The 26718-nt window shown below is 44.5% G+C and overlaps 1 protein-coding gene across 1 annotated transcript in view; it reads left to right on the top strand.

Annotated features, from left to right (window-relative positions):
- CIBAR2 (CBY1 interacting BAR domain containing 2) overlaps window positions 1-26008 on the top strand; it is a 71084-nt gene extending 45076 nt beyond the window's left edge. Inside the window, 4 exon segments of the mRNA XM_082270440.1 lie at window positions 9879-9983; window positions 12672-12785; window positions 19863-19964; window positions 25710-26008. Coding sequence (XP_082126566.1) covers window positions 9879-9983; window positions 12672-12785; window positions 19863-19964; window positions 25710-25829 — 441 coding nt within the window. The 3' untranslated portion in view covers window positions 25830-26008.
- The last annotated feature ends 710 nt before the right edge of the window (window positions 26009-26718 follow it).

Here is a 26718-nt window from a genome sequence, read left to right as displayed (position 1 = left end):
CTGGAGTTACTAGATGACATAGGGACTGGGAACGCACTTGGAGTCACAGAGTAAACTGGGCGAACTGCAGTCACTAGATGACACAGGGACTGGGAGCACACTTGGAGTCACAGAGTATGCTGGGTGCACTGGATTCATTAGATGACACGGGGACTGGGAGTGCACTTGGAGTCATTTGGCACACTGGGCACACTGGAGTCCCTGTATGACACAAGCACTAGAAACGCCTATGGAATCTTGGAGTGCACTGGGCCTACTGGAGTTACTAGATGACATAGGGACTGGGAATGCACTTGGAGTCACAGAGTACACTGGGCGTACTGCAGTCACTAGATTACACAGGGACTGGGAGCACACTTGGAGTCACAAAGTACACTGGGCGCACTGCAGTCACTAGATGACACAGGGACTGGGAGCACACTTGAAATCAGAGTACCTAGAGGCTGGAGACAAGCAGAGTGGACACAGGAGACATTGTACACACTGAAGCATAGCTACACGTTGCTCAAACACCAAGTTACCAATTGCTTCACACCTGAAAGGAGGCACCAGTCAGGAGAGACTCCATTGAATTGGATGCGCCAGTGACACTCCAGGTGAAATCCAGACGTGTCGGTAGCCAGGTGCCAGGGAGGAGACCCGGTTGTGAATCCCAGGAGAGGTGAGTGTAACAACTGACAGCTGGAGTGATATAAGTTTATTCACTAAGAAACCAAATGTGGTCACCAGGTCATAGCTGACATGACATGTTGCGGCCATGCTATGTGTGGCTCGTTGAGGGGGATTACCCTTCACTTCCTGTCTTGAGTACACAACTGAAAGTGAGAGGAAATGTCTCCCGATGGACAAAGCACAGGTCCACTTTAAAGCCCTACTCCTCTTCATGGCTTTGTCCAGAATTACTATAAGCTGCGGCCAGCATAATAAAGCACTTCCTGGTGGGCATTTCTATGACAGCCTGAGCTCACAGAATGTGGACTAAATGATGACATTGGGGGTAATTTGCCCCAGAGGAAGAGCAGTGCTGGGATGTAGAGTGATGCGTCTGGAGGTAACAACCTTGGAGAGGAAGTTAGTATTACAGCGAGAGATTTTCCTAAATTTTAGCAATCTGGACTATGATTTAAAAAACTTAGCACAAAGGTAAACATGGGACGTTAAATAAAAAATAAAGTTTGTCTAGAGCTGAAGACTTATCTTTTAATTTATTGTGATTTAATTTCTTAATAAAGCCATACGTGTTCTCACTGTGCCTGTGACTTCAGGCTGATGGGGTGAGAATTACCAGATAATAACAATAAATGGTGCGCAATTCTCATCTGCCACCCGTTATATTTTCATTATCACCCAATATAATGACACGTCCCTGTCCGTACATCTTGCTTGTCTTGACGGGTTTAATTTAATTTCCCAAATTATTTTTTTTCTTTTTTTTGGAACTGAATAAACCTAAAGCTGATCTCCGGACACAAATATTAAAGTTCCTTTTGGAACAGTCTTCTTTTACTGTTCATCAATATTAATTTCGCCTTTAAGTAATTTATCTATAAAGGTCCCATTGTGGGCTCATTGTCTTTATATCCTTTATATAAGACAGGGGCCACTCTGCTTTCTGCTTGACTGGGGCCATTGTTCCTGTAATTTGTTTCTGTTTCTAACCGTGGTCTGCAGCGGGCACACCTAAATCTCTTATGGATTGGTTCTGCCCAGACCCTGCATCTAAATATGCATTGATCACCCTTTACCCACACTTTCCAGGATGGTCCTACCCAGACCCAACCTCTAAATATGTATGGACCATCCTTCACTCACACTTTCCAGTATAGTCCTACCCAGACCCAACCTTAAAATCATGGACTATGCTTGACTCACCCTTGGCAGGGAGGTCCTACCCTGACCCAACCTCTAAATATGCATGGACCATCCTTCACTCACACTTTTCAGTATAGTCCTACCCAGACCCAACTTTAAAATATTCATGGACCATCCTTGACTCACCCTTGGCAGGAAGGTCCTACCCTGACCCAACCTCTAAATATGCATGGACCATCCTTCACTCACACTTTCCAGTATAGTCCTACCCAGACCCAACCTTAAAATATTCATGGACCATCCTTAACTCACCCTTGGCAGGAAGGTCCTACCCTGACCCAACCTCTAAATATGCATGGACCATCCTTCACTCACACTTTCCAATTTGGTCCTACCCAGACCCAACCTTTAAATATGCATGGACCATCCTTCACTCACACTTTTCAGTATAGTCCTACCCAGACCCAACTTTAAAATATTTATGGACCATCCTTGACTCACCCTTGGCAGGAAGGTCCTTCCCTAACCCAACCTCTAAATATGCATGGGCCATCCTTCACTCACACTTTCCAGTATAGTCCTACCCAGACCCAACCTTAAAATATTCATGGACCATCCTTGACTCACCCTTGGCAGGAAGGTCCTACCCTGACCCAACCTCTAAATATGCATGGACCATCCTTCACTCACACTTTCCAGTATAGTCCTACCCAGACCCAACCTTAAAATATTCATGGACCATCCTTAACTCACCCTTGGCAGGAAGGTCCTACCCTGACCCAACCTCTAAATATGCATGGACCATCCTTCACTCACACTTTCCAATTTGGTCCTACCCAGACCCAACCTTTAAATATGCATGGACCATCCCTCACTCACACTTTCCAGGTTGATCCTACTTAGACCCAAATTCAAAATATTTAGGGTCTGCTCACGTGTGGCCCTGATTCCTGCAATAAATACCTTTTTTAGGTACTGTGCCAATGCAGTAATTCAAATAAGCTTGATGCTATGTGATTCCAGGACATGGCCTGGGACACAGCATCCACGGGACAGAGGGTCAGGATGAGGGACTGTTGGGATCTATGCCATAAAAACCCAACAACGGTTCTAAAAAAATGTTTTGGCTGGAGTGTAAAATAAGGGCAGTTTCTTATAACCGAGTACCTCTGCTCAGCACAGGGACAAATTTATATTAAATGTGTGATATAAGTATTGTTTAGTTGTGTAAAAGAGCTATTTGTGTTTTCTTGTTGTGGTTGCATTCTAGTCTTCCAGCGAAGCTCAAAATAAGGTAATGCACCATGTGGTTCATCTGCTCTAGAGCACCGTCTGTTATCTGTGCAAAGCAGTGTCCCCAACTCGTAGCTTGTGAGCCACGGGCAGACATAGGAAGCAGGGACACACACATGGGGTCAGAGAACCAATACTCAGATGTAGCAATTCTGCTTTTGTGGATGCAAACAGACCAAATTGTCCCAGTGGTAGCTTCAATTTTTGGTAATGCATTGATGAGATCTGTATGTTAGATATCACGGCTCTGCCCACTTAGCCAGTGAAAGGAAATATCCTGATAGAGGCTCCTTCGCCACGCTATCCGAAATAAACATATGCCTCAATATGGGCTTTAGTATGAAAAGACGTCCAAAAATCATGGCTGCTTCAGAGCATAGTCGCCACCTGAGCAATCTAACATGAAGATAAGTGTTGCATGTGACCCACAAGCCACAGGTTGGAGACCATTAGTGTAGAATTAATTTCCTGTGTTGCTTATGTCTGTAGATATTAGAACAGAGGACCACATAAAATACGTTCATGTGCAAATCTGTCTGTAAGAATTAAAGGAAAACATCAGGCAACACTAAAACCAGGAAACAGATTATTTCCATTAAAAATTTGCAAAATACTAAAATATTAAAATTCAAAAAAACATAATAAACAAATAATTCTAATATGATAATTTAATGAAATATTATTATTTAAAATAATAATATAATTAATTGAAATGAATAAATTAATAATGAACAAATTTACATATTACAATACAAAACTTTTCAATTTTTTTAGTTTTTTTATGTTTTGGATGGGGTGGGGAAAAATAAAAAAATTTGGTCGGGTTTTCATTTATTTCGAAAAGTAGATAGGTAACGTTGGAACCCTATGGGTTGTCCTATTGGTATTGTCCTATTGGTAACCATTAGTAATACAGTAAATGACAAGGGTTCCCAGATTTTTATTGATTTGTAGTGCAAGTAAAGGAATCTGAGATTAAAGCACCACTGCAGATTAATAGTCTAGATACAGTATCTCACAAAAAGAGTACACCCCTCACATTTTCGTAGATATTTTATTATAGCTTTTCATGTGACAACACTGAAGAAATTACACTTTGCTACAATGTAAAGTAGTGAGTGTACAGCTTGTATAACAGTGTCAATTTGCTGTCCCCTCAAAATAACTCAACACACAGCCATTAATGTCTAAACCGCTGGCAACAAAACTGAGTACACCCCTAAGTGAAAATGTCCAAATTGGGCCCAAAATGTCAATATTTTGTGTGGCCACCATTATTTTCCAGCACTGCCTTAACCCTCTGGGGCATGGAGTTCACCAGAGCTTCACGGATTGCCACTGGAGTTCTCTTCCACTCATCCATGATGACATCACAGAGCTGGTGGATGTTAGAGACCTTGCGCTCCTCCACCTTCCATTTGAGGATGCCCCACAGATGCTCAATAGGGTTTAGGTATGGAGACATGCTTGGCCAGTCCATCACCTTTACCCTCAGCTTCTTTAGCAAGGCAGTGGTCTTGGAGGTGTGTTTGGGGTCATTATCATGTTGGAATACTGCCCTGGGGCCCAGTCTCCGAAGGGAGGGGATCATGTTCTGCTTCAGTATGTCACAGTACATGTTGGCATTCATGGTTCCCTCAATGAACTGTAGCTCCCCAGTGCTGGCAGCACTCATGCGGCCCCAGACCATGACACTCCCACCACCATGCTTGACTGTATGCAAGGCACACTTGTCTTTGTACTCCTCACCTGGTTGCCGCCACACACGTTTGACACCATCTGAACCAAATAAGTTTATCTTGGTCTCATCAGACAACAAGACATGGTTCCAGTAATCCATGTCCTTAGTCTACGTGTCTTCAGCAAACTGTTTGTGGGCTCTTGTTCTTGTGCAACATCTTTAGAAGAGGCTAACATCTGGGAGGACAGCCATGCAGACCAATTTCATGCAGTGTGTGGAGTATGGTCTGAGCACTGACAGGCTGACCCCCCCCCCCCCCCTTTCAACCTATGCAGCAATGCTGGCAGCACTCCTCCATCTATTTCCCAAAGACAACCTCTGGATATGACGCTGAGCACCTGCATTCAACTTCTTTGGTCGACCATGGCGAGGCCTGTTCGGACTATAACCTGTCCTGTTAAACCGCTGTATGGTCTTGGCCACCGTGCTGCAGCTCAGTTTCAGGGTCTTGGCAATCTTCTTATAGCCTAGGCCATCTTTATGAAGAGCAAGAAATCTTTTTTTCAGATCCTCAGAGAGTTCTTTGCCATGAGGAGCCATGTTGAACTTCCAGTGACCAGTATGAGAGAGTGAGAGCGATAACACCAAATTTAACTCACCTGCTCCCCATTCACACCTTAGACCTTGTAACACTAACGAGTCACATGACACCGGGGAGGGAAAATGGCTAATTGGGCCCAATTTGGACATTTTCATTTTTGTTGCCAGCGGTTTAGACATTAATGGCTGTGTGTTGAGTTATTTTGAGGGGACAGTAAATTTACACTGTTATACAAGCTGTACACTCACTGCTTTACATTGTAGCAAAGTGAAATTTCTTCAGTGTTGTCACATGAAAAGATATAATAAGAAATTTACAAAAATGTGAGGGGTGTACTCACTTTTTTGAGATCCTGTACAAATGTATTTCAATGTAAGGTCGTGTAGAAAATCTGAAAATACTGGATTATTTGAGACAGCGACCGAGACATCACACTGCAATTTTTTTTAATATAAATAGACCCCATGTGTCTCCAGTTTTGCAGCTACAGTAATGCTGAATTTGGCTTTGGCTCAGATCACACAGTCAGTATGCCCTCAAATCCACGCAGAGACCTTTCCATTGCAAAAAAGGCATTTTTGACTCTAGGAGGCTTAAAACTGATTGTTAGCTTCTCTGCCAAAAATCTACATATAATATCACAGAAGGCAGATACGAGCACCTACACTTACAGGTTCACAACCGAATCCTGCAGCTTGCCTGTGGTTTTCCTTATTTCTCGGATATCTGCGTTAGTAACACCCTCCATGTTCCTCTCTGAACATCTCTGCATTAGTAAGACCCTCCATGTTCCTCTCTCTACATCTCTGCATTAGTAACATGCTTTATGACATCCAGCATCATCTAGCTCTTTCCTTCACTGTCCCTGGCCTACCCCTTTTTATTCTTTTGGATTTCCAGTTTTTTAATCATAGGGGTTCAGCACATGTGGGCCTTACCTAGGGTGGCCTGCATGCAAATACTGCCTGCCTAGGATCACCCACTCCTCCAGATTGGCACCCACCCATCAAGACATTTTGATATTTGCCCAATTACTCCCAAAAGCCAACCCACTGCTTGCTTCAGGGCTGAGGGTTCCTGTGAGATGTACTGAGGCAGGGTGCACCCAGCCGAACCCCCCCTCTCATGTAGTATGTCTGTAGTCTCTGATCATCCCCTGTAGCATGTCTGCAGTCTCTGACCCTCTCATTTGGTGTGTGCGTCCCCCCCACCAACCATGATCTGTCTGCATTGCATAAAGAAGCATAAAGACCCAGTGATGATATCACATAGTCTATAATAATGCATGTAATGAAAACAAAAAAGTTTTATTAAAAAATATCATAAGCATGTTGATGGGGAAGGAACCAGGACAGATAAAAAATAAGAAGCCTAAATTTAAACTTTAAGGGTGCAAAGGGCATCCAGTGGTCCCTGAGGATATAGGAAGCTACTTTTGACTATCATGGACTTGTCCTAATTGCCCCCCTTAATCTGGAGATCTGGAGATATATATCTATATCTCCTTAGATATTGAAGAACAGTGGAACCCCAATGCAAACCCCCTTTTTTTTTTAAAACAAAGCCGTGTGATCACCGTGTCAGCACAATAACGTGGTATTGTGCAGTATGGATGGTACAAAGTTGTCCTCCTTATATGCCCCTTCTATAAAGACGACGAGTGGTTATTATGAAAGTCTAAACCTCATTTATTCCCATGGAGGTGCTCTGCATAATCTCATCATGCCTGCGAGCTCTCATTAGAAGTGTGGCGTATTTGTTTTAACAAGTTGTAATCTCTCCTGCTAATCAGATAGATCTCTCCCTCCGCCTGTAATTAGCTCAGTGTGTCCTCCTTCCCTGGATTATCCACAGTGCTGCTTCTGCCTGTCTGACAGTTGCAAGGTGCAGCAGCAAAAAAATGACAAGCAGTTTGCCAGCACCTGGTGCAGACAATGGAACTGACCACTGGAGACGTCACTGCTCTTCCACCCTGGTTCCTCCTGTTTTGGTAGGGCATTCCTCAGGCAGTAGGGTGGTCAGTATAGAATTGAAAAGGTTGAGGGTAGGCTATAAACTCAATGATGCCCCCTTCCCCAACACATTAAGACACTGCTCCCAGGGCAGCTGCCCCCACTAGTTCTGGCCTTCATCATCCCATTTTACTCTGCAGAAGCCATGACTTCAAAAACCCAACAAATTATTAACATTGCTTCCTTGCATCATGTGAGACGGGGGGGGGGGGTGTTTGCTGGTTGGGTACCCAAGACTTCTGTTTAGGTGAAGACTCTTTGCTGTCAAAGAAATGTCAGTGATGCTCCTTTTATGAGTCCAGCACTGAGACTGCTCAGGTGGCCAGGGCTGGGACAAGGGGTGGGCAGGAGGGACGGTTGCCCTGGGCGCAATGGTTTCTTGCAGGGATGGTGGGTGTACACTAACCCTAAGGGAAGGGGGGGCGCAGTTTGGCATCTTGGCCCTGGGCACTGGATGACCTTGTCCCGCCACTGCAGGTGGCGATAAGAATGCAGACCCATCCACTTAGCAGTCTGTTTGTGAAGAGACATGATAAGGCAAACGGCAGGTTTTTTTCAGACTACAAAAAGATCTGAATCTTCTGTACAGTTTGCATCTGTGCCAAGTGTTTAGATCACCTATCAAAACTTACCTAAATCATTGGATTTAAAAAAATCGACAAAATGCTATTCTTTTTACCAGAAATAATTACCATTGTAGACTATACAGTAAATTATAACAAAATTCCACCTCCCCAGCATCAGTCTATAATAATATTATTTCCTGTTGGTGTAGGAATGGCAACATTCATTAGAGCTCCGGTGCCTAACCTGTGGCCTGCGGGCCACTTGAAGCCCAATGGCACTTATTGTGTGGCCCTTGGGGCCACTGCAGACATTAGTCTGTGTTTTCCTTACCTAGGTTCCCACTTAGGTCAGTAAGGGAAAATATGCTTTAGACTGGGTTCTGGTTGTTAAATACTTTGGTTTATTTAGTTCCCAATATTGTACTCCTGTGCTTTCCATCCCTTCACCTGTCTTTTATAATAGATATAATAGATCTTGCTGAGAGAAACCTATATTTAGGGGCTGCAGACAGAAACGTGGAAGCTTTGATTTGTAAAGGAAATGTATTAGCCATAATCTCTGGCAGTCTCCTGTACTTTACAGGATATAACTGTCTCCTGAAACACATCCCCGGTCTTCAACATTACTGTAGTATATACAGTACATAGTCTCTGATCATCTCCTGTAGCATGTCTGTAGTCTCTAATCCTCTCCTGTAGCATGTCTGCAGCCTCTGATCATCTCCTGTAACATGTCTGCAGTCACTGACCCTCTCCTGTAGTATGTCTGCAGTCTCTGATCATCTCCTGTAGTATGTCTGCAGTCTCTGATCCTCTCCTGTAGTATGTCTGCAGTCTCTGATCATCTCCTGTAGTATGTCTGCAGTCTCTGATCATCTCCTGTAGTATGTCTGCAGTCTCTGACCATCTCCTGTAGTATGTCTGCAGTCTCTGACCCTCCCCTGTACTATGTCTGCAGTCTCTGACCATCTCCTGTAGCTTGGCTGCAGTCTCTGACCATCTTCTGTAGTATGTCTGCAGTCTCTGATCCTCTCCTTTAGTATATCTGCAGTCTCTGACTATCTCCTGCATTATGTCTGCAGTCTCTGACTATCTCCTGTACTATGTCTGCAGTCTCTGACCCTCACCTGTGGTGTGTCTACAGTCTCTAAATATCTCTTTTAGTATGTCTGCAGTCTCTGACCATCTCCCGTAGTATGTCTGCAGTCTCTGACCATCTCATGTGGCATGTCTGCAGTCTTTGACCCTCTCTTGTAGTGTGTCTGCAGTCTCTGACCATCTCCTGTACTATGTCTGCAGACTCTGACCTTCTCCTGTAGTAGGTCTATAGTCTCTGATCATCTCCTGTAGTATGTCTGCAGTCTCTGACCCTCTCCTGTAGTATATCTGCAGTCTCTGACCATCTCCTGTAGTAGGTCTATAGTCTCTGATCATCTCCTGTAGTATGTCTGCAGTCTCTGACCCTCTCCTGTAGTATGTCTGCAGTCTCTGACCCTCTCCTGTAGTATATCTGCAGTCTCTGACCATCTCCTGTAGTATGATTGCAGTCTCTGACCATCTATTGTAGTATGTCTGCAGTCTCTGACCATCTATTGTAGTGTGTCTGCAGTCTATGATCCTCTCCTGTAGTAAGTCTGCAGTCTTTGATCCTCTCCTGTAGTAAGTCTGCAGTCTTTGATCCTCTCTTGTAGTATGTCTGCAGTCTCTGATCCTCTCTTGTAGTATGTCTGCAGTCGGACCATCTCCTGTGGTATGTCTGCAGTCACAGACAGTTTTCTGTAACATTACAATCACTGCCCTTTAACATAACATGACCACCACTGATTCAGACATCAGTCATTAGTGATGTGTATGGCTCTGGGTTTGTATTTATATGTAATTGATTGTCGATTTGGGATGTTCAATCCTCACAGGCCGAATCCAACGTCCAGAAAGCGTCAGTGGATGCAGCCCGGACCACACAGCAGCTAGAGGAGGCCATGGACACCTTTCAACAGCAGAAAATTAAAGACATTCAGGTATTTATTGTGTGTAGATAGACCGCATGGAATACTCGATCTGATGAAAGCGGGACTCTGACCATATTAAAAAAAAAACAAAGAAACAGGTTAATGGCTAGCAGTATCTGGCAGCAAGAAAAACACAGGAGTGAGAGACACCTAGTAAGGGAGGACCTAAATACTCTCCCAGAAGCCAGCATCTGTCTGAAACTGATTAGTGAGGTCTGCTGGTTGCTGGGGGACACCCTCTGGTGGACATTGAAAATACATCCCTCCTCCCAGAGAAACCACAGTGCCACCAGCAGGTGATCCAGGTCCTGACAATGGCTGCTGTTTCAGCACATTGAAGCCAGAGAGACAAGGACCTGCACACAGACTGCTTTTACATGGAGATTCCACATGCACAAAGCTTTATTTGGAAGGACAAATTTGACAACCATGGAAGATGTGCATTAGGGACTCTTAGCAGCCTGATGTCTCTGTGGGTAGAATTAATGAGGCCTGGCAGTAAACACACTGCAGACAATTGCGGGTCAGTAAACAATTCTGTCTGACACAGGCTGACTCTCTGCAGGAGGTTTATCATTCTTCAGGGAAAGGTAAAATGTGCAGATAAAAAGCAGATTGATGCACACTGGAGGTTGGAGGGAAGAATTAAAATGCCCATCACATAACGGGAAAATGGAATGGAGATAAGTGGAGTAATAGACAGGCCTGTTGGGTAAACCACACATTCCCAGGGCCCTTAGACTATAATAAATGTCATAATGGCATGTAATATCTCAGAGATACGTCCAGTAAGAGTTGATTTTTGTCTTTTTCTGTCATTTATTGTTTAATGCGGGAATCATACTAAGAAGGTTCTGGTAAAGGGATTGCTTAAATCTGACCACCAGCCTTCACTTCAGTCTTGCACAGTTGTACCGGATCCTCTCCTGTACTGAAATCACTGACTCTGATTTCACTGCACACTGTGAGCTTCTCCCAATGTGCATTAGAAGCTGCAGCAAGTCAGATAGAGACTGCCACATTTCCTGGCTGGAGGACATCCAACATCATCTAGCCCAGGGTTTCTCAACCAGGGTTCCTCCAGAGGTAGATAGGGGTTCCCTGAGCAATGGGCATTTTCTGCCTCTCAGATAAGTTCCCACTGAAACCATTGATCTTTTTAGCTATCTGTAAGAGGGGAATTCTTCCCAATGACCACATGTGTAAGGATCATTCTTTCACTGACCATCACACTAATCGCAGGGGTGTCAAACTCAATTCATCTGCGGGCCGCATCAGTTTTATGATTTCCCTCAAAAGGGCCGGTTGTATCCGTGAGACTGGAAGTTCAGAGCATCCTCTACCTTACATAAGATGGCAAGAGCCTCCCCACCATCAGAAGTTGAGTCCCCCCACCCTCCCTTACTTCACAGTGCACCCCCTTACCTTGTGCTGCTGCTGGGGAAAAGCTAGAGGCATTTCTGGAAAGCAGAAAGTACGGGGTCTGGAGGAGGGTTGGAGCTGTTCTGCAGCTGCAGGAGAGGTGTGAGGCCCACATGAAATGGCCTGGAGGGCCGGATTCGGCCCGGGGGCCTTGTGTTTGACACGTGTGCACTAATGTATCGTGAGATGTAGATATAGTCATTTTTATCAGGGGTTCCCTGAGACTGGAAATTTATTTCAGGGGTTCCTCTATGTTTAAAAGTTTGAGAAAGGCTGATTTAGCCCTTTACTCTTCAGCCTGCTTGTTCTTGGCCTGCCCCTTTTATTCATTGTATTTCAGTTATTCACAATCATGGAAGCTCAGCATCCTGTCGGCATTACCTAGGGTAGTCTGCATGCAAATACAGCCTGCCCACTCCTCCAGACTTACAGCCACCCAGCAGGGCATTTTGCTATTCACAAAACTCTTATAAAGTGCTGGTCCACTGCTTGCACCAGGACTGAGGGCTCTTGAGAGGAGTACTGAGGCAGGGTGCTGGGATGTTTTCAGCAAGATATGTACAGCACCCTGCTGGCCCATTCCACCAGCTATGATCTGCCTACACATACTTGCCAACTGTCCCGTGTTTGCAGGGACAGTCCCGGCAAATAGGAGCCTGTCCTGGATAATTTGCATTGTCCCGGCAATGTACTTATTTGCACTTTGCACTCACTTACTTAATGAATTTATTTACACTTTGCACTTTATTTATATTCACATATTCCATTTATTGTATGGTCACACCTGAGCACATTTGACGCTTTAGAATTGCAGGGAATTGTGATGAGAATTTTAAACTTTAGACAGAAGAAGTGCAGCTGAATGGGAGAATTATTCCAACTCTGCTACTTTGGCATTAAGTTTGAAATTCCCTTTTCAATTTCCTGTAATTCTCTCTTTATTGAGTAGACCCTATAATCTGATGATAAGTAGGCGGAGATTAATTATGTGGAGTGGGCGGAGCTTCAGGGAAGTGGGTGTGGTAAGTAATTGATAGCTGTGCTGCAAAGTGTCCCTGGAAATTTTTTTCGAATGTTGGCAACTATGCCTACATTGCATAGAGATTACATCACTGGGACTAAAATAAAGTCAAGAAAATTGTCGCTGATAGGGCAAAGTCCTGCTATAACCCTTTGCAGTTGACCCCAGGGTCCAATTCACAGCCATTGGAGGGTTTAGAAGAAGCAGACATTTCAGCCCCTCCACTGACGATCTTTCTTTGTCTTTAACACCAGAAAATCTTCTCGGACTTCCTGACAGTTGAGATGATATTTCATGCTCGGGCTCTTGAAGTATACACCAGCGCCTTCCACAGCCTGCAGGACTGCGACCTGGAGAAAGACATGGAGGTGAGAGCGCTGTGTGTCATATAATGTGATTAGACAGCCTGGCACAGGGCATGAAATACAACCATTTACTGTACCCCAGGACTGGAATGGCTCCCTACTGGTTCACGTTAGCCATCTGATTCGCTACTCCAAGACAATTTAAAAGTTGACACTTGTGCCGAGTTCATTTCATTTTTTTTCAGGTGTAAATAAAATGAAAAGTAAAGGTTGTTATTTAGGTAACATTTCATTTTTATTTTTCTTGTTCAGGTTCATACTTTTCTGCAAGCGTCTGCTGTGTAAATGTACATGGGGACGGACATATGTTCCTATCAGGAACCTACAAGAGGGCATCGGGTACAGAAATGCTGTACCATACGCCCTCTAGTGGATAATCCCTAGCGATGCATTTTTTTTTTTATCTTGGAGGAACTAATTAAAAGTGCAGAAAAACAAGAAATATAAATGTAATATATTTAACATATAAACATAGAAAGGTGATGGCAGAAAAAGACCAAGTAGTCCATTGAGTCTGTCTATTTCTTTTATTTTTATTTTGGGGGGGGGAGCTGGATTATTATTTATTTTTTTTTTTTCAATAGTTTTTGGTCTCACTACCTCTGCTGGTAGTTTATTCCAAGTATCAACTACTCTTTCAGTAAAATAATACTCTCTAAGATTAGTTTTGAACTTTCCTCCAGTTAGTTTGAGGACATGTATTTAAAGATTTCAATCATGTCTCCCCCTTTCCCTTCTTTCCACTAGACTGTACATATTAAGTTCCTAAAGTCGCTCTCAATATGTTTTATCCCCCAGACCTTTCACCATATTTGTTACCCGTCTCAAGACTCGTTCTATCTTATCAATATCTTTTTGCATCTTTTTGTAAGTGAATTCTCCAGAACTGGACACAGTATTCCAAATGAGGTCTCACTAAAGATCTACAGTATCTGACAAAAGTGAGTACACCCCTCACATTTTTGTAAATATTTTATTATATATTTTCATGTGACAACACTGAAGAAATAACACTTTGCTACAATGTACAATGTAGTGAGTGTACAGCTTGTATAAGGGCTCTTTCACACGGGCGCTCCGTATGTCCGCAAATCATCCTATTTTTTTGTGGATGATTTGCGGACATAATGTAAGTCAATGGCATTGCGGATGTCAGCGGAATACCATCCGCTGACATCCGATTTTCTTCCTCTCAGTTCTGTTCCGTTTTTTGGAACGGAACAGAACCCTATTTTTCCTCCGTTCAAAAAACGGAAAGGAAGCAAAATCGGATGTCAGCGGTGTCATCCGCTGACATCCGCAGTGCCATATACTTACATTATGTCCGCATATCATCCACAAACGGATGGGATGATATGCGGACATACGGAGCGGATGACACAACTGTCATCCGCTCCATGAAAAAAAAAAAAGTCCCGCAGCGGAGCTTTCACACGGAGCGGCCTTGTGAAAGAGCCCTAACAGTGAAAATTTGCTGTCCTCTCAAAATAACTCAACACACAGCCATTAGGGCTCTTTCACACGGCCGCTCCGACTTCTTCTTCCGCTGCGGCACTTTTTTTTTTTTTTTCTCGGACACGGATGACATTTGTGTCATCCGCTCAGTATGACCACATATCATCCCATCCGTTTACGGATGATATACGGACATAATGTATGTCTATGGGGATTGCGGATGTCAGCGGATAACACCGCTGACATCCGATTTTGCATCCGTTCCGTTTTTTTAACGGAAGAAAAATTGGGTTCTGTCCCGTTCCAAAAAACGGAACAGAACTGAAAGGACGCAAATCGGATGTCAATGGATGGTCATCCGCTGACATCGGCAATCCCATTGACATGCATTATGTCCGTATATCACCTGCAAATGGATGGGGTGATATACGGACATACGGAACGCCCGTGTGAAAGAGCCCTTAATGTCTAAACCGCTGGCAACAAAAGACATTTTCACTTAGGGGTGTACTCACTTTTGTTGCCAGTGGTTTAGACATTAATGGCTGTGTGTTGAGGTATTTTGAGGAGACAGAAAATGTACACTGTTATACAAGCTGTACACTCACTACTTTACATTTTAGCAAAATGTCATTTCTTCAGTGTTGTCACATGAAAAGATAGAATAAAATATTTACAAAAATGTGAGGGGTGTACTCACTTTTGTGAGATACTGTATATTGAGGAATCAGAACCTCCCTCCTCCTGCTGGTGATCCCTCTAGAGATATAAAGATCTATATAGAGAAATCAGGACCTCCTTCATCCTGCTGGTGATCCCTTTAGTGATATAGAGTAGGGATAGACCGATATGTTTTTTTCAGGGCCGATACTGATATTTTGGTCACAACGTATCGGTATCGGCTGATATGGGCCGATATTTTGTACATTGAAAGTTTTGAAAAATAAAGACAATTTTTGACACAAATCTGGTACTGAAGATGTTAATTTTTGTTTAATGCTTAATGGCTGGCTTGCTGGCACCCTGTGGTGGGTGGCTGGCAGGCACCCTGTGGTGGGTGGCTGGTTGGCTGGCAAGTACCCTGTGGTAAGTGGGTGGCTGGCACCCTGTAGTGGGTAGCTGGCTGGCACCCTGTGGTGGGTGACTGGCTGGCTGGCACCCTGTGGTGGGTGGGTGGGTGGCTGGCACCCTGTGGTAGATGGTTGGCTGGCACAGGGGCTGTGGGGGGCTGGCTGGTACAGTGCCTGTGACTGGCTGGTACAGGGCCTGTGGGTGGCTGGCTGTCTGGCACCCTGTCTGTGGATGGCTGGCTGTCTGGCACCCTGTGTGAGGGTGGCTGGCTGTCTGGCACCCTGTGGTGGGTGGCTGGCTGTCTGGCACCCTGTGGTGGGTGGGTGTGTTACTGGCACAGGGGCTGTGGGTGGCTGGCTGGCTGGCACAGGGGCTGTGGGTGGCTGGCTGGTACAGTGCCTGTGACTGGCTAGTACAGGGCCCGTGGGTGGCTGGCTGTCTGGCACCCTGTCTGTGGATGGCTGGCTGTCTGGCACCCTGTCTGTGGGTGGCTGGCTGTCTGGCACCCTGTGGTGGGTGGCCGGCAGTCTGGCACCCTGTGGTGGGTGGGTGGCTGGCACAGGGGCTGTGGGTGGCTGGCTGGCTGGCACAGGGGCTGTGGGTGGCTGGCTGGTACAGGGCCTGTGGGTGGCTGGCTGGTACAGGGCCTGTGGGTGGCTGGCTGGTACAGGGCCTGTGGATGTGTTTGTGGCTGGCACCAGGCTGCTGTGGGTGGGTGTATGGCTGTGATACACTCCACAGGCTAGTCCCGACTCCAGACGAGGCTGTCCAAGGCGAGGGAGGCAGCCTAAGAAGGCAGAATGACGTCACAAAAATATCGGGCAGTTGCAGGGCTGATACCGATATAACGGGGAAAGTGCATATCGGCCACCGATATATTGGCCTTGCCAATAATCGGTCTATCCCTAATTAAGAGATCTATATAGGGGAATCAGGACCTTCTTTCTCTTGCAGGTGAACCCTCTAGTGATATAAAGATCTATGTAGAAGAATCAGAATCTCCTTTCTCCTGCTGGTGATCCCTTTAGTGATGCATCCTAGAATTCTATTGGCTTTTCAATTTGCAATCATCTGACATAAGTACCCCCAAATCTTTTTCTTCTGTAGTGCTGTATCCCTAATATTGTGCTCTCTCTGGGGTTTTTTTTCCCTAGGTGCATTATTTTACATTTAGAAATATTGAACTGCAGTCTCCACTGCTTTGACCAATCTTCCAGCAATGCCAAATCATGTTCCATGTTACAGACACTTCCAGGGCTATCAACCCCATTACACACCTTTGTGTCATCAGCAAAAATACATAACTTACCCAACAAACTTTTAGTTCTATCACTTACACATAGATTAACTAGAACAGGACCTAGTACAGAGCCTTGTGGTACACCCCTAATGACCGGTCTCTGTTTCGAGTGAACCCCATTTACAGCCACACTCTGGAAGTCCTAGCTTGTACAACTTTTGTATTAATTATGTGGAACTGTGTCATATACCTTGCTGAAATCAAGATATGCTATGTCCACAGCACCTCCCTGGTCCAAAAGCTTACCAGTCCTTAGATGTGGTGGCTGCATTCATTTTCTTTATCTGTTATTACATTCTTCTGTATATTTTGATATTTTATTTTAGGCCTTTTGTTTTTTCTTTACTTTCACCTAGTGATCCTGCCACTTCCTGTCCTAGGGTGACAACACTTACTCTCCATACTGTATATATGGAGGAATGTTAGCACCCTTGGACAGGACTACAGAATGCCTCCGCTCCTCACCTAATTAACATAGAGGGGAGGGGGTCTGTAATCCATAGAGGTAATGAACTGGGCAGAGCTGATAATGATTAAGATAACACTGCAGGTGCACAGGACAGTAGTGCATTTTTGGCAGGATCAACAATATTTTTTTTTTATTGAAAAAATACAGTGCCTTGAAAAAGTATTCATACCCCTTGACATTTTCCACATTTTGTCATGTTACAACCAAAAACGTAAATTGTATTTTATTGGGATGTTATGTGATAGTTCAACACAGAGTGGCACATTTTTGCCCATTCTCATGCAAAAAAGCTCAAGCTCTTTCAGATTGGATGGAGAGTGTCTGTGAACAGCAATTTTCAAGTCTTGCCACAGATTCTCAATTGGATTTTTGTCTGGACTTTTGGCCCATACACACAATCCGAAAATCGGACAGATTGTCCGTTTTTTTCTTTTTTTTTTTTTTGCATGCTAGTCGCTTATCAAAAATGGAGAGGTTACTAAAGTTACAAAAATTCTCATAAGACAGGATAAAAATTCAGAAGTGATGTAATGTGTTGTAGTGCATTTGTATTGTATTTTCGGACGACAACTGTACTGATTAAACGAAAATCGTACAATCTGGTATCATACGAGAAAAATTTTCGTGCTTGTCCGATCAGATACTATCGGATAAACTGTCATGATCGGCTCTCTTCTATAATGTGTTCGTATTAGGACTGCATTCATTGTATGTTTTAAGCCATCAATTATTTTTCTATGTTGGTTTTAACCTGGATATATTGAATAAATATTATTTTTTTTTATTATATACCCTTTATTTTTTATTTTTGCCCGTTAAAAGCCCACCTAGAGGGTTCTTTTCTTCTTTTGTACTAGATTTTAGTTAGGTGTATCAGAGTAAAGGGGGTTGAATACAAATGCACCCAACACTTTTCAGGTATTTATTTGTAAAAAAAAAACCTTTTTATCATTTTCCTTCCACTTCACAATTATGTGCCACTTTGTGTTGGTCTATCATATAAAATCCCCCAAAAATACATTTACCTTTTTGGTTGTTACATGGCAAAATGTGGCGAATTTCAAGGGGTATAAATACTATTTAAAGGCACTGTATAACAAAACACTTCAATTGTATATTTAACAGGTTAAGGCCCCGTTCACATAGGGGCGATGCTACTTCGCACCGCGACCTCCGAGTTGCTTGCTACTTCGCACCGCGACCTCGGAGCGGCCGCCACGGACTTCATAACATTGAAGTCTATGACGGTCGCCTCCTGGTCGCCCCAAAGAAGCTCCGGACCCTTTTTCTAAGTCGGAGCGACTTGTGTCGCTCCTATTATAACGGGTCCGCAGCTTCCCTATGGGAGGCGACCTACGGCGACCTGTGAGGCAACCAGGTCGCCTCACAGGTCGCCTTAGTGTGAACCGGGACTAAAAGGGATTAAATACATTAATTGTTAGGATTTACATACTCTTTAGCCCCGGTTCACATTAGGGCGATCGCGGAGATCGCATGTAATTTGGAGCTCACTGCTCCTAAATTACATACGATCTCATGTGTGGTGCGAATTTCAGCCATACACTTTGTATGGCTGAATTCGCACCGCATCCGCACTAAACCCCCACATGAGGCTTTTTTTTATCCGCAGCAGAATCGGATCGCATAGTCGTTCACACTAGTGCGATCCGATTCTGTGCGAAATTGCAGATCGCGCTGCGATATGCGATTGCAACTGGGGGTGTCGTTAACTTTTAATTGACACCCCCTGCGTATCGCATATGGCAGTGTGAACTGCCAGGGGTGCGGATGCGGGATCACGCTGCATATTCGCAGCGTTCCCGCATCGCACAAATGTGAACCGGCACTAAGTGCTGTGGATAAAAAAAAGCCTCATGTGCAAGTTTAGTGCGAATGCAAAGTGTATGGCTGAAATTTGCACCGCACACGAGATCGCATGTAATTTAGGAGCAGTCCGCTCCGAATTACATGCGATCTCCGCGATCGCACTAATGTGAACCGGGGCTTAATGTTGATATCTACAAGTTACAACATGTAGCTTGAATGGCATCACACCGCAGGTCATGCATTTCCATAAGGCTTAGGTCTGAATGGAGCCCTAATATGTAAGGGGTACACACAGGGCTGCTGTTAGAAATCACAGGGCCCAGTACAATACAAGTCGTTATTAGTGGACACAAACAAAACCAAGAACCTGTGAAAATTAGTCCTTTTTAATTGTTTTTTACATTTAAAAAAAAATAAAGTATATATACTTTTTTTTAAAAAAATGTTAAAAATTTTTTATTTTACAATTCTTTTTAATTATTTATTTCATTTTTAATTATTTATTATGTTTATTATTATTTTTTTACAATTTATTTTTTTACAGGACAGGGAAGCCTTCAGCGCTGTGGGGGGGGGGGGGGAACAGCACAGTGAAAGGGGGGCACACAGGGAGGGGATCAGAAGCAGGCAGAACAGGGAGGGGATCGGTGTTGGAGAAGCAGTTACAGTAACGATGCCCTGTGTCTGTGTCTGTGAAAGCTGGCAGGAGGGGGAGAAGCTGTCTTTCAGCTACTGCAGAGAGCCGCACAGGGCTTCCTTCTGTAATTGCCCCTCCTCTTGACCGCACCAATTCCCTGTGCTGTTGGGGACCCCCTGTGTGCCAGGGCCCCCTACAGGAAGACTGGTGGTCCCCCCTATCAGCGGCCCTGGGTACACAGTCACATTAGCTGACAGTTTAAAACTATATGATTATAATATATTTTAGGATATGTCATATTGCATTGTCTGTATTTTGCAGGATTTTCGTTCCAAGATCCATATTAACACCGGAACGCAAGACGCTCGACCGATCAATGCAACAAACCCTTCCTCCAATACCACATGGAGTACGAGCTCTCTGGTGAGTAAGCAGATCCAAAGTGTGTGTGTGTATATATACAGGTGCATCGCAATAAATTAGAATATCATTAAAACATTTTTTTTTATTTCAGAAATTCAATACAAAAAGTGAAATATATATTTTATATAGATGCGTTACACACAGAGTGATATATTTCAAGCATTTCTTTCTTTTAATTTTGATGAATTATGGCTTACAGCTAGTGACAACTAGGAATGGGCCAATCACCCCCCTGTTCAGTTCGCATCAGAACATCTCGAACATGGAAAAAGTTCTAGCGAACATGCGAACCCTATTAAAGTCTGGGGGACACGAACATGAAAAATCAAAAGTCCTCATTTTAAAGACTTATATGTACATAAAAAGTGTATGGGGACCCGGGTACTGCACTGGGGGACATAAATCAATGCAACATTTTTTAAACCGTTTTTAAAGGAGCAGTGATTATTATGATGCTTAAAATGAAACAATAAAAATGAAATATTCCTTTAAATATCGTGCCTGGGGGGTCCCCTTAATGTGCCTGTAAAATGGCACATCTGTATGATGTATGGAGCCTGCTGCAGCAATACTGACATTTCTAAAGGAAAAAATGTCATGTAAACTTGCTCGTGGCTGTAATGTATTGTCGGCTCCTGGCAATATAGATAAAAAAAATAAAACGTGTGGAGTTCCCCCCCCCCCCAGTCTATACCCTTCTCTTCGGGTCTGGTATGGATTTTAAGGGTAACCCCATGCCAAAATTAAAAACGCATAGAACCCCCCCACCCAAAAAAATACATATCAGACCCTTATCCGAGCATGCAGCCTGGCAGGTCAGGAGGGGGGAGGGATGAGCAAGCCCCCACCCCTCTTGAACCATACCAGGCCAAATGCCCTCAACATGGGGAGTGGGTGCTTTGGGGCGGGGAGGGGGGCTCTGCCATGTTGATGGGGACAAGGGCCTCTTCCCAACAACCCAACCCACCAGTCTTCCCAAGTTGTCGGAGTCTGCGGGTGGTGGGCTTTTCGGAATCTGGAAGCCCCTTTTAACAAAAGGGCCCCCAGATCCTGCCCCCCCTCCCGCATGTAAATGGGTATCGGATACATCGTACGTGAAGTCATGTGACATCAGAAGGGGTGGTGCCACCAGGTGACGTAGCCGGGTGGCCCTGCCCCTTGCCTATATGAGAGCTGTCAAAGCAGAGAGAAGGCAGATGGCCTGACGTCCGGCGGGCGTTGTGATTGACGATGGATTTACATCGAGGTACACTATTTTTTTTATGTTTTAATAAAGGACTTGTCAAAAACTGTTTCCTGTGGTTCTTACTTTTTGACACTTTTTTGGTGAATGGGAGGGGGTACTATGCACTCGATTCCCATTCATATAGAGGGGGGGGCGGGTACTGGGGGCCCCCATGTTAAAGGGGGCTTCCAGATTCCGATAAGCCCCCCACCCGCAGACCCCCCACAACCACAGCCCAGTGTTGTCGGGAAGAGGCCCTTGTTTCCATCAACATGGGGACAAGGTGCTTTGGGGCCCACCCCAAAGCACCCTCCCCATGTTGAGAGCAAGCGGCCTGATATGGCTCAGGAGGGGGGGGGTGCTCGCTCGTCCCCTGCTCAGATAAGGGTCTGGTATGGATTTTGGGGGGAACCCCACACCGGTTTTTCTTTTTTTTTTTTTTTTTTTTTTTTATTCTATCATAGGGTTTCTCTTAACCAAATAAAAAAAAGGGCACTTTCACCCATTCCTGCCCAGACCAATTTTCAGCTTTCAGTGCTCAATGGGAATATATAGTAAGCTTGACATGGCACTTCTCCCTGTCTCTAACATTGGCATCTATAGGAAATCTTGGTCAGTTTGACATGGCACTGCTCCCAAACCATAAGTGCCAGGGACATCAAACTTTGGGAGCACCGAGAGGGGACCCAGGACTACAACATATCTATATGTTTTAGTAGGGTATGCCTGTACACTACACTGACTGCACTAAACTGACTGAACACACTATCCACTAACTACCTGCCTAATCTCCATTGTCACACACTATACACGGCTACCATGTAAGCAGCAGCCTTATATAGTATAGGGCGTGGACATAGCCCCTGAGCCATGATTGGCCAAAGGCACTCTGCCTTTGGCCAATCATTGCTCTCACAGTACATTGTGCTGTGATTGGCCAAAGCATACAGGTCAGGCGCATGCTTTGGCCAATCATCAGCAATCAATGCACTGCAAGAGCGCAGTGCATTATGGGGCGCTCATTGGCGGGCGAACTTCCCACTGAGAATCCCATTTGTTTGTGTGTTCAACAAACACACGAACAGCTGATGTTGGAGTCGAATACATAGCCCATCCCTAGTGACAACCCAAAATTTAATATCTCAGAAATTTAGAATATTACATAAGACCAATAAAAAAATTATTTTTAATAAAGTAATGTTGGTTTACAGAAATGTATGTCCATGTACAGTATAGTATACACTCAATACTTGGTTGGGGCTCATTTTGCATGAATTACTGCATCAATGCGGTGTTACATGGGGGGTGATCAGCCTGTGGCACTGCTGAAGTGTTATGGAAGCCCAGGTTGCTTTGATAGCGGCTTTCAGGTTATCTACATTGTTGGGTCTGGTGTCTCTAATGTTCCTCTTGACAATACCCCACAGATTTTCTATGGGGTTTAGGTCAGGCGAGTTTGCGTGCCAATCAAGCACAGTGATACCATGATCATTCATGTGACCAGGTATTGGTACTTTTCGCATTGTGGGCAAGTGCCAAGTCCTGCTGGAAAATGAGCTTAAGGCCGCTATCAAAGAAACCTGGGCTTCCATAACACCTCAGCAGTGCCACAGGCTGATCACCTCCATGCCACGCCGCATTGATGTAGTAATTCATGCAAAAGGAGCCCCGACCAAGTGTTATGTGCATACTATACTCTACATGGCCATACTTTTCACTAAGCCAACATTTCTGTATTACAAATCCTTTTTCCCTTGGTCTTATGTATTATTCTACATTTCTGAGATACTGAGTTTTGGGTTTTCACTAGCTGTAAGCTATAATCATTAAAATTCAAAGAAATGCTTGAAATATCTTTACTCTGTAAATTAACTTTTTGATGATATTCAAATTTTATGAGATACACGTGTGTGTGTGTGTGTGTGTATCTATATATACAGTGTATATATATATAGTATTTACACAGTACATACATACATACAGTCCATATATAAAAATGTACGCAGTGCTTCAGCTTCCAGGGGTGGAAGCGGTTAACAAAAACCGCTGACATTTCCTTGCGCTGTAACTTGTCCCCAAAGGACAGTAATAATCCCCTCAGTGTGAAGAGCCTGGCATGAATCACCGATCCGGTAAGTGAGAAGGTTTCAGGAAATTAATAAACATGCTCGCAGGGATCGATTCCTCGTTATGTGATGAGCGGCTCTGAGCTGTAAGAGATGGAGGCATGGGGCTCATCTGTCTGCTCCCAGTAATTAAAAGGGAGAAAAGAGCCAGAGCTTCTATATGACAGTCTACGTGGGATTTAGGAACAACCCTATAGAAGGAGCACGGCTGGGTTCCGTTCAAAAGGCACTTAAAAAGGGGGGGTAGTAGGTTCAGACCCTCCACTAAGCATCCAGTCTGATAAGAGTGTACTGAGCCGAAAGGTCAAATGTGCAGTCAATACCCCAGAATGGCATTCAACCTTCAGGTCTGGGTTCACCCTTATATTCTATGAGGGAAAGACTCTGACATCCTGGAGCTGTAAATCCAACATTTGGCGGATGTAGGTAGTGCCAGGACAAGGTCCTATAGCACCCAAGTAGAAAAGGTGCACCCTCCCACTCCATGAGCTGTGAACTACTTGAGCAAGATAGGTTGCAGATCTGGTGAGTTAATCTTACAGAGGGAGGGAGAAATGTGTGTTTCTTACTACTGAACTCTGCACTGTACATTACATACTACTGACCTCTGCACTCTGTTTTATATACTATTGACCTCTGCACTGTGCATTACATATTACTTACCTCTGCACTCTACATTACATCCTACTGACCTCTGCACTCTGTGTTATATACTATTGACCTCTGCACTGTGCATTACATACTACTTACCTCTGCACTCTACATTACATACTACTGACCTCTGCACTTTGCCTTATATGCTTCTGACCTCTGGACTGTGCATTATATAGTAATGACCCCTGCATTGTGCATTACTTACTACTGAGTCTGACCTCTACACACTGTGTTATGCACTCTTCCCCTCTGCACTGTACATTACATACTACTGACCTCTGAACTCTGTGTTTTATACTATTGACCTCGTCACTGTGCATTACTTACTAATGACATCTGCACTTTGCCTGATATGCTTCTGACCTCTGGACTGTACATTATATAGTAGTGACCCCTGCATTGTGCATTACTTACTACTGACCTCTGCACTTTGCATTATATACTTCTGACCTCTGGACTGTGCATTATTAAGTAGTGACCCCTGCATGATGTGGTACATACTACTGAACCCTGCACTTTGCGTTATATACCATTGACCTCTGGACTGTGCATTACTTACTAATGACTCACGCACTAATATACTTACTACTGATCTCTGCACTTTGCATTATATACTTTTTACCATTGACTGTGTATTTCTTACTACTGACTTAGGCACTGTGCATTATGAATGATTGACCCCCTGCACTGTGTGTTACATACTACTGACCTCTGCCCTTTGCATTATATACACTACTGACCTCTGGAATGTGCGTTACTTACTACAGAGTCATGCATTGCGCATTATATACACAGTATGTCACATATTTCTTACCTCTGCACTACACATTACTTACTATTAACCCCTGCGCTGTGTGTTATATACCACGGACCCCTGCGCTGTGTGTTATATACCACGGACCCCTGCGCTGTGTGTTATATACCACAGACCCCTGCGCTGTGTGTTATATACCACAGACCCCTGCACTGTGTGTTATTTACCACTGGCCTCTGCGCTATGTGCCACATACTGCTGACCCCTGCACTGTGGGTTGCATATTGCTGACCTGAGCTCTTCAAACCTTCCTTGCTTTTTTTTTGGGGGGGGGGGGCTAGGTTAACTCCTCAGCAAAAAAAATAAAAAAATAGTGTGCTGCACCCTGGTGATCTTTGATCTCTCATTTCTTTTCGTTCAGTTATATCTCTAACTCTCCCTCTCTGAGGTCGCCTACCCCTGACCTAAGCCAACTCCTCTAGAACTCTGATCTTTTTTTCTTTAGATTGCCCTGATGAAGAGGGCTCCTTGGAGTCCTTGAAATGCATTGGAAAATGTCCCCCTAACTTCCTCTCGCAGTGTCCCCAGGACATGAAGTGAGGGGAATTCTCTAAAGTGGGGACACTTACATCACTGTCATTCTGCCCACTCAACACAAAATAACAAGCACTGTGAAATCGCTCAAAGTTCCACCTTGAATGTGAAGTGCTGTAGGTGTGGATGTGCCTGTGAGGAAATTTTTGAAGCTGAAAGGAAAACATACAAATGAATGCAACTCTGTATTCAGAAATACATCATTTGTTGTATTACAAGCATTGTGAGTACCTGAATCTGTCTGGTTGTTAGCCCCCCATGCAGCAGAGCTCAGTCTGGGAGAGGGAGAAGCAGGTCAAGGAGCCAATCATTGTGCTGCAGTGCAAGAAGCATGCTAATAGAAGGAGAGAGCAGAGTGACAGAATACAATCTGGGGATGTTTTTCTTTTCAGAGCCTCCCCAGCATCCTGCAGAGACAGACACAAGTAGAAGAAGAGGATAGTGATGATGAAACGGAGGATGAAGAGGATGAGGAACCCACAAGATTACATTATTCAAGAGTGAGAAAATGAACCAAATTTGAGGACTTTTATCCCCGTGACCACAGTAATCCCGCTCCTGATCCTTCTGTCCTCAGCACCATACAAGACCACAGTGATCCTGGTCCTAATCCTCATGTCCCTGGCACCATATCTGACCACAGTGATCCTGGTCCTGAGCCTTCTGTCCCCAACACCATACCAAACTACAGTGATCCTGGTCCTGATCCTCCTGTCTCTAGTATCATACCCGACCAGTTATCCTGGTCCTAATCCTCATGTCCCTGGCACCATATCTGACCACAGTGATCCTGGTCCTGAGCTTTCTGTCCCCAACACCATACCAAACCACAGTGATCCTAGTCCTGATCCTCCTGTCTCTAGTACCATACCTGACCAGTGATCCTGGCACCATATCTGACTACAGTTATCCTGGTCCTGAGCCTTCTGTCCCCAACACCATACAAAACCACAGTGATTCTAGTCCTGATCCTCCTGTCTCTAGTACCATACCTGACCAGTGATCCTGGCATCATATCTGATTACAGTTATCCTGGTCCTGAGCCTCCTGACTCCTGCATCATACCAAATCCCATTGATACTGGTCCTGATCCTCCTGTCCCTAGCACCATTCTTGACTACATTGATCCTGATCCTCCTGACCCCTACACCATACCTGACCACAGTGATCCTGGTCCTCATTCTCTGGTTCTCAACACCATACCAAACACAGTGGTCCCCAACACCATACCAGACCATGGAGATCCCGGTCCTGATCTTTCTGTCCCCTAAACTATACCAGACCACAGCGACCCTGGTCCTGATCCTCCTGTCCTTAGCACCAGACCAGACCCCAGTGATCCCGCTTCTGATTCTCCTGTCTCCAACACCATACCTGACCACAGAGATCCTGGTCCTAATC

Source organism: Pelophylax lessonae (genome assembly GCF_965119305.1).
Source record: "Pelophylax lessonae genome assembly, chromosome: 10".
NCBI classification, from domain to species: domain Eukaryota; kingdom Metazoa; phylum Chordata; class Amphibia; order Anura; family Ranidae; genus Pelophylax; species Pelophylax lessonae.
The sequence above is the reverse complement of the archived record's forward strand: the minus strand, read 5'-3'. Positions and strand labels throughout refer to the sequence as shown.